General features: G+C 37.3%; 1 protein-coding gene across 1 annotated transcript; it reads left to right on the forward strand.

The window, feature by feature from the left end:
* Positions 1–553: 553 nt before the first annotated feature.
* LOC113039061 (GTPase IMAP family member 8-like) lies at positions 554–8,711 on the forward strand (the record flags this gene model as incomplete). The annotated part of the gene is made up of 4 exons (XM_026196935.1): positions 554–591; positions 938–1,495; positions 1,886–2,566; positions 7,363–8,711. Coding segments are annotated over exons 1-4 (2,589 nt in total), but the record flags the coding sequence as incomplete, so codon positions are not given.
* Positions 8,712–13,324: the final 4,613 nt, after the last annotated feature.

The following is a 13,324-nucleotide window of genomic DNA, read 5'->3' on the forward strand; positions in this document are numbered from 1 at the left end:
GTCTGCTGTCTTGAATTGGGTAAAATACCCGTGAGTTGTATTTTGTATTAGGCTAAATGCGCGTCATTGAAACCGCACAGTTTTCTAGATAAAACTTCTTAGGTAATATCAATAGTATGTCATTTCAGATGCGCTGTAAATTACAAAAACACATCCAAATATTTAAATGTTTAATCAAAATTATTGCTAGGGACAGTCTGGCACTCGCTGCATATTGGATATTGGTGGGGACACGTCCCTGGTGCCCAATAACTACACATACACACACACATACATATATGTATTTATTTAATTTGTATTTTTGTTACAAGCTGTACCACCCCCCCCCCCCCACCCCAAAATATACATTTCTGTCATCAGCAAACAGAGTTGTTTATACTTAGACACATTAAATATATAATTTAAACACAAACTATTTTGGGCATAGCACCAAACCTTGTGGAACACCACAAGTGACTTTTATTAAATCCAATTCAACATTATTTATTTGTACAAACTGAGACCTTCCACCAAGGTAACTCCTAAATCAAGAGGAGGCTTTTCCTCTAGAAAGCAAGAGAGACCAAAGTCCAGAGGACATTCGTCCTGACAGTAAGTTAATGTATTACTAGTAATTAATTTATAAGACTATACAGCCTGCATAGTACTTGAAGCTGGAGAAATTTGGTAGTTTACATTAATGCATTTAGCACATTCAGGCTGTACATTTTTTATTAGTATGTGTGTTCCCTGGGAATTGAACCCACAACCTTTTACACTGCAAATGCAATGCTCTACCACTGAGCCACAGGAACACCTTATTAATAAAAAAATGCTTAAAGCAAGACTAATTGCCAGCATGTTAATTCCAGAATTAGTGCTCTTAAAAAGATTGTTGTTTATTGTTTGATTCAATATATTAGAGGATTGTATCATTTGGCAAAATTGTGTGTTTCAGTGAGTGATCTCAGGATTGTCCTGGTGGGGAGGAACGCTCCAGAAAACAACCGAGTGGGAAACTTGATCTTAAATAAACAAGTGTTTGGAAAGAAAGCACCACAACCTGATGTGGAGACGTTCAGTGAAAGAGTGGAGAGAAGAAACATCACAGTCATCAACACAACTCACCCGCTCAACCGAAGAATCAAACTACACAAAATAGCACAGGAAGCATCAGTGGTGTCTCATCCAGAAGCTCATGTGATCATACTGGTGCTTCAGCACAAGGATTTTAGTCAGAAGCATAGAGATATATTACCTGCTGTGTTGAGCTGCTTTGGAGAACATGCAATGAAGCGTACAGTGATTCTGACTACTGATGATGAGAAACACACCATTAAACCAAAATCTGTAAAAGAAAATACATTTATTCAAGAATTATCTACAGAATGTGGAGGAGGACATCTACAGCTTCAAAACACACAACGCTCTCAAATACTTCAAAAAGTGGATGAAATTATCACTCGCAGTGGTTTTGAGGACACAAAGCAGGCCTCGTCGCTGGATCAAGTGGACAGTAAGTCTTATTCTTAAGAGCAAATGGTAAAATAGGCTCAGGCATCTTCTTCAGTTTATATCATTTAGTTTCATTATATTTATTGAATTTGTATTGACAAACTGAAAATACATGGAGACTGAATTTTAAGCGGATCATTTTATTTCAAAATATGAACACAGACACAGAATAAAGGTGAAAGAAAGTATTTAAGGATGAGCCTACATTATTAATAGCATGGTCAGGAAAATAAAACAAAGCATCATTTTACTACTAAAGAAATCCATTAAAGCCATAAGTGGTATGTCTGTGAGGGAAGTCACTAGACATTACTGGGCTGGACAGGTTAATTGTTCTTTTTAACTTTCAATTTCTTTTGTCTCATATTTTATGTCTCACTTTGTTTTTCAGAGCCAGATGTTTATCACAGATCTGGAAAACAAAAACTGACATTGGTGATGTGTGGATTTGATGCAGAACTGCAATACTCCATGTCAAAACTTTTACTGGGGACAAACACACCCATATCAGTACAAGATGAGTACAGCTTGGTGTGTCTGATGAAAGAGAAGAAGATTCATGGACGTCAGATCACTCTTGTGACGCTTCCCGTTCTCAGTCGTCTCTCAGAGGAAGAAGCGATGCATCAGACTCTCCGCTGTGTGTCTCTCTGTCATCCTGGAGTTCATGCCTTCATCATAACTGTTCCTGTTGGTCCACTGACTGATGAAAGCAAAGAAGAAATAGAAACGATTCAGAAGTTATTTGACTGTAGAGAGCATTTTATACTGCTCTTCACAACAGAGCTCACTGTTAAAGCACCAATGACAGATTTCGTCAAATCCACTCCAGAATGTCAGAGGTTAATCAGTCTCTGTGGAGGTCAGTACAGAGTGATGGGGTTGAAGGAACCTAAAAGCTCAAGACAGATCCCAGATCTACTGGATTATATAGAGAACATGAACACTGAACCATATTCACTTCAGATGCATGTGAAAGCTCAAGAGAACAGAGCCAGATGTGAACTTAAGAAAGAACTGAGTGATCTGGAGAGCAAAATCAAAGAGTTAGAGGAGAAACTTCAGTCAGAGGGTGAGCTCTAAAATTACTTTAAATGTCTCTCATGGGAATTGATTAAAAATAGTATTGCATTTTGGCTATAAGGAAAAGTTCTAGTGAACTCAAATAATTGCAGAAAAAAAAAAAAATCTAAATACTGTGAAATTGTATGGATATAGTGTAGATGAGGTCAACAGTCCAAAGGAATACATATTTCAATCAATCAATCAATCACCTTTATTTATATAGTGCTTTAAACAAAATACATTGCGCCAAAGCACTGAACAACATTCATTTGGAAAACAGTGTCTCAATAATGCAAAATGATAGTTAAAGGCAGTTCATCATTGAATTCAGTTATGTAATCTCTGTTCAGTTGAAATAGTGTCTGTTTTAATTTGCAATCAAGTCAATGATATCGCTGTAGATGAAGTGACCCCAACTAAGCAAGCCAGAGGCGACATCGGCAAGGAACCAAAACTCCATCGGTGACAGAATGGAGAAAAAAACCTTGGGAGAAACCAGGCTCAGTTGGGGGGCCAGTTCTCCTCTGACCAGACGAAACCAGTAGTTCAATTCCAGGCTGCAGCAAAGTCAGATTGTGCAGAAGAATCATCTGTTTCCTGTGGTCTTGTCCTGGTGGTCCTCTGAGACAAGGTCTTTACAGGGGATCTGTATCTGGGGCTCTAGTTGTCCTGGTCTCCGCTGTCTTTCAGGGCAGTAGAGGTCCTTTCTAGGTGCTGATCCACCATCTGGTCTGGATACGTACTGGATCCGGGTGACTGCAGTGACCCTCTGATCTGGACACAGACTGGATCTGGTGGCCACGGTGACCTCGGAATAAGAGAGAAACAGACTAATATTAGCGTAGATGCCATTCTTCTAATGATGTAGAAAGTACGGTGTTATGTGAAGTGTTCCGGTTCCAGTTTACCTAATTAATGCAGCCTAAAAATCCTTTAACGGATTTGGATAGTAAAAGCATATTAGTGTGTTATGTGTATGCCAGGTTAAAGAGATGGGTCTTTAATCTAGATTTAAACTGCAAGAGTGTGTCTGCCTCCTGAACAATGTTAGGTAGGTTATTCCAGAGTTTAGGCGCCAAATAGGAAAATGATCTGCCGCCCGCAGTTGATTTTGATATTCTAGGTATTATCAAATTGCCTGAGTTTTGAGAACGTAGCGGACGTAGAGGAGTATAATGTAAAAGGAGCTCATTCAAATACTGAGGTGCTAAACCATTCAGGGCTTTATAAGTAATAAGCAATATTTTAAAATCTATACGATGTTTGATAGGGAGCCAGTGCAGTGTGGACATGACCGGGCTAATATGGTCATACTTCCTGGTTCTAGTAAGAACTCTTGCTGCTGCATTTTGGACTAGCTGTAGTTTGTTTACCAAGCGTGCAGAACAACCACCCAATAAAGCATTACAATAATCTAACCTTGAAGTCATAAATGCATGGATTAACATTTCGGCATTTGACATTGAGAGCATAGGCCGTAATTTAGATATATTTTTGAGATGGAAAAATGCAGTTTTACAAATGCTAGAAACGTGGCTTTCTAAGGAAAGATTGCGATCAAGTAGCACACCTAGGTCCCTAACTGATGACGAAGAATTGACAGAGCAACCATCAAGTCTTAGACAGTGTTCTAGGTTATTACAAGCAGAGTTTTTAGGCCCTATGATTAACATCTCTGTTTTTTCTGAATTTAGCAGTAAGAAATTACTCGTCATCCAATTTTTTATATCGACTATGCATTCCATTAGTTTTTCAAATTGGTGTGTTTCACCGGGCTGCGAGGAAATATAGAGCTGCGTATCATCAGCATAACAGTGAAAGCTAACACCATGTTTCCTGATGATATCTCCCAAGGGTAACATATAAAGAGTGAAGAGTAGCGGCCCTAGAACTGAGCCTTGAGGTACTCCATACTGCACTTGTGATCGATATGATACATCTTCATTCACTGCTACGAACTGATGGCGTTCATATAAGTACGATTTAAACCATGCTAATGCACTTCCACTGATGCCAACAAAGTGTTCAAGTCTATGCAAAAGAATGTTGTGGTCAATTGTGTCAAACGCAGCACTAAGATCCAATAAAACTAATAGAGAGATACACCCACGATCAGATGATAAGAGCAGATCATTTGTAACTCTAAGGAGAGCAGTTTCAGTACTATGATACGGTCTAAATCCTGACTGGAAATCCTCACAAATACCATTTTTCTCTAAGAAGGAATATAATTGTGAGGATACCACCTTTTCTAGTATCTTGGACAGAAAAGGGAGATTCGAGATTGGTCTATAATTAACTAGTTCTCTGGGGTCAAGTTGTGGCTTTTTTATGAGAGGCTTAATAACAGCCAGTTTGAAGGTTTTGGGGACATATCCTAATGACAATGAGGAATTAATAATAGTCAGAAGAGGACCTATGACTTCTGGAAGCACCTCTTTTAAGAGCTTAGATGGTATAGGGTCTAACATACATGTTGTAAGTTTAGATGATTTAACAAGTTTATACAATTCTTCCTCTCCTATAGTAGAGAATGAGTGGAACTGTTCCTCAGGGGGTCTATAGTGCACTGTCTGATGCGAAACTGTAGCTGACGGCTGAATGGTTGCAATTTTATCTCTAATAGTATCGATTTTAGAAGTAAAGTAGTTTATAAAGTCATTACTGCTGTGGTGTTGGGAAATGTCAACACTTGTTGAGGCTTTATTTTTCGTTAATTTAGCCACTGTATTGAATAAATACCTGGGGTTATGTTTGTTTTCTTCTAAAGAGAAGAAAAGTAATCAGATCTAGCAGTTTTTAATGCTTTTCTGTAGGATATGCTACTTTCCCGCCAAGCAATACGAAATACCTCTAGTTTTGTTTTCCTCCAGCTTCGCTCCATTTTTCGGGCTGCTCTCTTTAGGGTGCGAGTATGCTCATTATACCATGGTGTCAAACTGTTTTCCTTAACCTTTCTTAAGCGTAAAGGAGCAACTGTATTTAAAGTGCTAGAAAAGAGAGAGTCCATAGTTTCTGTTACATCATCAAGTTGTTCTGAGGTTTTGGATATGCTAAGGAATTCGGATACATCAGGAATATAACTTAAAAAGCAGTCTTTTGTGGTAGAAGTGATGGTTCTTCGATACTTGTAACAAGAAGTAGAATTTACAATTTTGGCTATATGAAGTTTACACAGAACTAAATAATGATCTGAGATATCATCACTTGGCTGAATAATTTCAACACTATCAACATCAATTACATGTAACAGTATTAAATCTAGAGTATGATTTCGACAATGAGTAGGTCCTGAAACGTGTTGTCTAACACCAATAGAGTTCAGAATGTCTATAAATGCTGATCCCAATACATCTTTTTCATTATCGACATGGATATTAAAATCACCAACTATTAAGACTTTATCTGCAGCCAGAACTAACTCGAATGTAAAATCACCAAACTCTTTAATAAAGTCTGTATGGTGCCCTGGTGGCCTGTATACAGTAGCCAGTACAAACATAACAGGGGATTTATCATTAACATTGGTTTCTCTGGATAATGTTATATGAAGCACCATTACTTCAAACGAGTTATACTTGAAGCCTGCCCTCTGAGAAATCCTGAAAACGTTGTTATAAATTGAAGCAACTCCTCCCCCTTTGCCTTTTAGACGCGACTCGTGTTTATAACAATAATCTTGGGGGGTGGACTCATTTAAAATAATGTAATCATCAGGTTTTAGCCAGGTTTCTGTCAAGCAGAGCACATCTATATTATGATCAGTTATCATATTATTTACAAAAAGTGTTTTCGTAGAAATGGATCTGATATTCAATAAGCCAATCTTTATCATTTGTTTATCCATATTGCATTTGTTTTTTATTTGTTGAACTTCAATTAAATTGTTAACCTTAACTTGGTTTGGACGTTTTTTGTATTTTCTAGTTCGTGGAACAGACACAGTCTCTATAGTGTGATATCTAGGTGAAAGAGTCTCTATGTGCTGAGAATTAACTGACCTCTGTGACGGGAGGCAGCTAGCAGACGGTCGGTTTAGCCAGTCTGTCTGCTTCCTGACCTGGGCCCCAGTTAGTCAAGTATAAACACTAAGACTATTTGCCATATTTCTAGACAGAAGAGTGGCGCCACCCCAGGAGGGATGAAGACCATCTCTTTTAAACAGGTCAGGTCTGCCCCAAAAGCTCGTCCAATTGTCTATATAACCTATGTTATTCTGTGGGCACCACTTAGACATCCAGCCATTGAGTGATGACAATCTGCTATGCATCTCATCACCACGGTAAGCAGGCAGGGGACCAGAGCATATTACAGTTTATTTTGTAATGGTTATTTGTAATGGTTCCTGTAGCTGTATCTATCCCAAGGTCACAGGTTCAATTCCCATGAAACACACATATTGGTAAAATGTATAGCTTGAATCAAAGTCACATTAAATATAAGTAACTAATGAGGCCATTTAATGATTGTAAAGCCACAAAACAGGCGTCGAACCAGGTATGAATTTATTTATTTATTTTTGTTCTTTATTCGTGTGTGTCAGAAAAATACAAATAAAATTTTCAGCTGATTTGTTAACAGCTTTGCAAATCTATCAGAACTAAAAAAATGGTCTAAACCAGTTGGACTAATTACTCAGTTAATGGATCACTCTGAATTCTATTTAAAGAATAAACGTTCTGTTATTGATCGATTATAACTCCCATATAAAGGGAAGGCAATCTTGCAGTTAAAAAGTATTTAAATCTACAGCAATCCTAAAGATTTATTTTCTCAACATTTGTTTCTACCAATGTGTTCCAGGTACTAAAGAAGTATTGAATGATCAGCGGTGTCTGAGGATTGTGCTACTTGGGAGGACAGGAAGTGGAAAGAGTGCAACAGGAAACACTATTCTGGGAAAAGATACGTTTGTGAGTGAAGCAAGCATAGATTCAGTGACAACAGTTTGTATGAAGGGAGTTGGTGAAGTTGATGGTCGATCAGTGGCTGTTGTTGATACTCCAGGACTCTATGACACAACACTGAAAAATGAACAAGTGGTGGAAGAAATAGTGAAATGTGTTTCGCTCTTGTCACCTGGACCTCATGTGTTTGTCATTGTGTTGAGTGTGGGAAGATTCACCAAGGAAGAGAATGATACTATGCAGTTGATTAAGAAGATGTTTGGTCATAAAGCTGCTCAGTTCAGCATCGTCCTGTTCACTGGAGGAGACAAACTGAAAAATAAGTCCATAAATGAATATGTCAGTGAAACTAAAAATGCTGAATTCAGGAAGCTGATCAGTGATTGTGGAAACCGATTCCTGGTTTTTAATAACACAGAAAAACAAGAAAGAACTCAAGTGATTCAACTGTTAAACATGATAGAAGAGGTGAGAAATAGTAGTCAGGGTCGATATTTCACTAACAGCATGTTTGAGGAAGCAGAGATGTCCATTAAAAAGAGAATGGAGCAAATACTGAAAGAGAGAGAGAAAGAAATTCAGGAGCAAAAAGAAGAGTTACAAGCCAAATATGAGATGGACATAAATAACATGACAAAGAGACTCGAGGAAGAGAAACAAAGAGCAGATGAGGAGAAAATACAAAGAGAAAATGAGTTCAGACTGAACAAGGAAAATCTCATTAAAGAGTTTAAAGAGAAAGAGAAAACAGAAAAGAAGAAAAGAGAGATTGAAAACCAGAAACGATCAGAGGAGGTAAAACGACGAAGAGCTGAATATCTTCATAAAATAGAAGAGATGAAGAGAGAGATTGAAAATCAGAAATCACAGTATGAAAAACAGCAGAAAGAAAGAGAAAAGGAAGAGAGAAAGAGAGAAAAGAAATACAGACAAGATCTAGAAAAGATGAAACATGAACAAGAACGTACTATAGCAGAGTTTCAGAGGAAACAAGAAGAAGAAACTAAGAAGAGAGAATCTGAGGAAAGAAAGAAGATTGAACAAGAAGAGAAAGAGAGACAAGAATGGAGAAGAAGAATAAAAGAGGCTGAGAATGACAGAAAAGAGACTCAAGAGGAAATTAAACGACAGCAGAGAAAATGGGAGGATGAAAAGAAACGAAATATGAGAGAACGAGAGGAAGAAGAAAGAAAGAGAAAAGTGAAACAGGTGGAACAACTGAAAGAAAAACAAAAAGAACTGGAGAAAATGAGAAAGAGTTTTGAAAGAGAGAGAGAAGAAGAAAGACAAAACATAGAGGAGGAGATACAGAAACAGAGAATAGAAGGAGAAGAAAAAGTGAGAGAATATGAAGAAATGAAAACTGAAATGGAAAGACATAAAAGAATGGAACGAAAGAGAAAACTAGAAGATGATGAGAGACAAGAAGAAGAGAGAAAGAGATGTAAGAAACAAGAAGAAGAGACCAAGAAAAGGGAAAGAGAGGAGAATTGGAGAAAAGAAAGAGAAGAGAAAGAGCGAAATGAAATGAAACAGAAACATGAAAAGGAAATGAGAGAGATGAATAAGAAACTTGAAGATGAAGCCAGAAAACAAGCAGAAGAACTGAATGATTTTAGAGAGAAAAAAGAGAAGCACGTTCAGGAGCTTCAGCAGATGCTGGAAGATCATCAGAAACAACGTGAAGTACTGGAGAAACTCTACCAACTCCTGAAAAATCAGAAAGGAGATGAAATAAAACAGAAAGATGACGAAATAAAAGAGCTGCAAAAACAAGTTGAAGAGCTGAAGAATAAATCAAGAGGATGTGTCATTCAGTGAAAATATATAATGAAAATCATATATGAAAAAGTTAAGAATCAAATAAGATTATATGTGTGTGACAGGGTTCAGATAAGTAAGGAGGAAAGGGTCGGCTTGACTAAAACTGTGATTGGAATGTTGCTCTAGGATCAACAAGGATGTTGATCCAAGAACATGCTGTACTTGGTGAAATCACACTCACACAGCTCTCCAGAGCATTCAGCTTCCACGTCTCAGTTCACAGTTCACAGTCACCACTCTGTCTCTCCCCTCTCTGTCTCCCATCAGCTTTATTAGCGGTCTCTCCACACCAATCACTGCAATACATGAAACTGGTGTATGTTATTGTACTTGATCAGTGCTTGAAGTGGGTCAGTACACACTGGTGCGCAGTACCAGCACTTCTATATTTTAGTCTTTAGATTACCTGTACTTTTTTCATGCATAACACAACTTCTGACATGTTGCCAGTACTCAGAGTAAAATCATCTGTCTTGGTAATTAGAAAGGACACTATATAAATCACACTACCTATGTGTCTACCAAATGTTGACTGTATTAAATAGAATTAAAGGCATTGTAAATAACAATGTGTAATTAATAGTATTTGTATTTATTGTAATGCATTGATGACGGTTGTTATTCTCAACCACAGAAGAAACTCATGTTAATAATTCTGATCACCTATTGGATGGATTTTGTTCCTCTGATCAGGATTTTTACTGCCAAAACCCGTCACCTGAAGCCCCACAAACTAATTTCTTGTCATGTTGCTGTAAGAACAATAAATGTGAGGAATGCTGTGAATGAAGAAAGAGAAAAGTGTGTTTCTGAAGATGTTGATGTTCAGCTAAACTTTCAGGTAAAAATGAACACAAGCTCATGCTGCATTAAGATGAATTAAATCTGAATCAGATCACGTTCATATGAACACAGAACTCATGGTCAATATAACGGAGCACATTAAGATTGTTGTAGGATTGTTTTTGATGGTGAAAAAAAAAGCATCTGAACCGGTTCTCAGCCCAGAAGTGGAAGTAAAAGTCAAAGGAAAAGGAAAAGCATTGTTTACATGTGTGTAAGAGGGAAAGATTTACCAAACAGACTGAATTATCATGAGACAGCAATCCTGTAACGGAAGAGGAAAATAAATAAAATAAATCTTACTTAAAGACATTTTCTGCAAATTCTTTACTTTTTATTATTATTATTATTTATTTATTTATTTACCACTTCAGTAAGACTCACTGAGAGTTACCTGAGATTGCTTTGATGTAGTTCTTCCAACTTTTTATAATGTACTGATCCATGATTGATTGATTGATATATTTATTTGTTTTGGTCATATGTGAAATCAGCAATTCTGAAGTACTATCACATGTTTTACTTCTGTTCTGCAATCTTATAATAAAAATGTTGATGTTTACATTTTAATAACAAGTGAATAAAATACTAGACCATACCATAATGTGCATTTACTGTAAAAGTTTAAAAAGTTCTCATGAGAGCATCTATGGGATCTATGTTAGTCTTATTCATAAATGTGGAAAATTCATGGCACATTTAATTAGCAAAAAAATCAATTTGGTATTAAACAGAATATGTCTAAAACTTGAAAACTAGAATCAGTTTAACAAAAAAAAGTCTGGTGTATAAGGATATGTGCACAGGCCAAGCACATTTCTCACTCACACTTTTCAGAGAAATCTTAGATGAATTAATTTCTTAAAAAAAACATCTACTGTATAAGTTATTCACTTCTTCCCCATCGGCTCTGGAGGCAGTGTGGAAAAACAACATACTGACATTACATTGACAGCAACATTGATCCTTCTTAAAAGACAGATTTCCCAGAGTTTGTCAAGTCAAGTCATCTTTATTTATATAGCACTTTAAACAAAATACATTGCGTCAAAGCAACTGAACAACATTCATTAGAAAACAGTGTCTCAATAATGCAAAATGATTGTCAAAGGCAGTTCATCATTGAATTCAGTTATGTCATCTCTGTTCAGTTTAAATAGTGTCTGTGCATTTATTTGCAATCAAGTCAATGATATCGCTGTAGATGAAGTGACCCCAACTAAGCAAGCCAGAGGCGACAGCGGCAAGGAACCTAAACTCCATCGGTGACAGAATGGAGGAAAAAACCTTGGGAGAAACCAGGCTCAGTTGGGGGCCCAGTTCTCCTCTGACCAGACGAAACCAGTAGTTCAATTCCAGACTGCAGCAAAGTCAGATTGTGCAGAAGAATCATCTGTTTCCTGTGGTCTGTATCTGGGGCTCTAGTTGTCCTGGTCTCCGCTGTCTTTCAGGGCAGTAGAGGTCCTTTCTAGGTGCTGATCCACCATCTGGTCTGGATACGTACTGGATCCGGGTGACTGCACTGACCCTCTGATCTGGATACAGACTGGATCTGGTGGCTACGGTGACCTCGGAATAAGAGAGAAACAGACTAATATTAGTGTAGATGCCATTCTTCTAATGATGTAGCAAGTACATAGGGTGTGTTTCCGGTTCCGGTTTACCTAATTAATGCAGCCTAAAAATACTTTAATGGATTTGGATATTAAAAGCATATTAGTGTGTTAAGTGTAATCCATCATAGAGATGGGTCTTTAATCTAGATTTAAACTGCAAGAGTGTGTCTGCCTCCCGAACAATGTTAGGTAGGTTATTCCAGAGTATAGGTGCCAAATAGGAAAAGGATCTGCCGCACGCAGTTGATTTTGATATTCTAGGAATTATCAAATTGAGTTTTGAGAACATAGCGGACATAGAGGATAATAATGTAAAAGGAGCTCACTCAAATGCTGAGGTGCTAAACCATTCAGGGCTTTATAAGTAATAAGCAATATTTTAAAATCTATATAATATTATATTATAATATTATAAATATCTATATGATGTTTGATAGGAAGCCAGTGCAGTGTGGACAGGACCGGGCTAATATGGTCATACTTCCTGGTTCTAGTAAGAATTCTTGCTGCTGCATTTTGGACTAGCTGTAGTTTGTTTACTAAGCGTGCAGAACAACCACCCAATAAAGCATTACAATAGTCTAACCTTGAGGTCACAAACGCATGGATTAACATTTCTGCATTTGACACTGAGATCATAGGACATAATTTAGATATATTTTTGAGATGGAAAGTGCAGTTTTACAAATGCTAGAAACGTGGCTTTCTAAGTAAAGATTGCGATCAAATAGCACACCTACTGTAGGTTCCTAACTGATGACGAAGAATTGACAGAGCAGCCATCAAGTCTTAGACAGTGTTCTAGCTTATTACATGCAGAGTTTTTAGGTCCTACAATTAACACCTCCGTTCTTTTTTTTCAGAGTTTAGCAGCAAGAAATTATTCGTCATCCAGTATGTTATATCGACTATGCATTCCATCAGTTTTTCAAATCTGTGTGTTTCACTGGGCCGCAAAGAAATATAGAGCTGAGTATCATCAGCATAATAGTGAAAGCTAACACCATGTTTCCTGATGATATCTCCCAAGGGTAACCTATAGAGCATGAAGAGTAGCGGCCCTAGTACTGAGCCTTGAGGTACTCCATACTGCACTTGTGATCGATATGATACCTCTTCATTCACTGCTACGAATTGTTGGCGGTCACATAAGTATGATTTAAACCATGCTAATGCACTTTCATTAATGCCAACAAAGTGTTCAAGTCTATGCAAAAGAATGTTGTGGTCAAACACAGCACTAAGATCCAATAGAACTAATAGAGAGATACAACCATGATCAGATGATAAGAACAGATCATTTGTAACTCTAAGGAGAGCAGTCTCAGTACTATGATATGGTCTAAATCCTGACTGGAAATCCTCACATATACCATTTTTCTATAAGAAGCAATATAATTGTGAGGATACCACCTTTTCTAGTATCTTGGACAGAAAAGGAAGATTCGAGATTGGTCTATAATTAACTAGTTATTTGGGGTCAAGTTGTGTTTTTTATGAGAGGATTAATAACAGCCAGTTTGAAGGTTTTGGGGACATATCCTAATGACAATGAGTAATTAATAATAGTCAGAA

The sequence above is a fragment of the Carassius auratus genome, chromosome 21 (genome assembly GCF_003368295.1).
Source record: "Carassius auratus strain Wakin chromosome 21, ASM336829v1, whole genome shotgun sequence".
NCBI classification, from domain to species: Eukaryota; Metazoa; Chordata; class Actinopteri; order Cypriniformes; family Cyprinidae; genus Carassius; species Carassius auratus.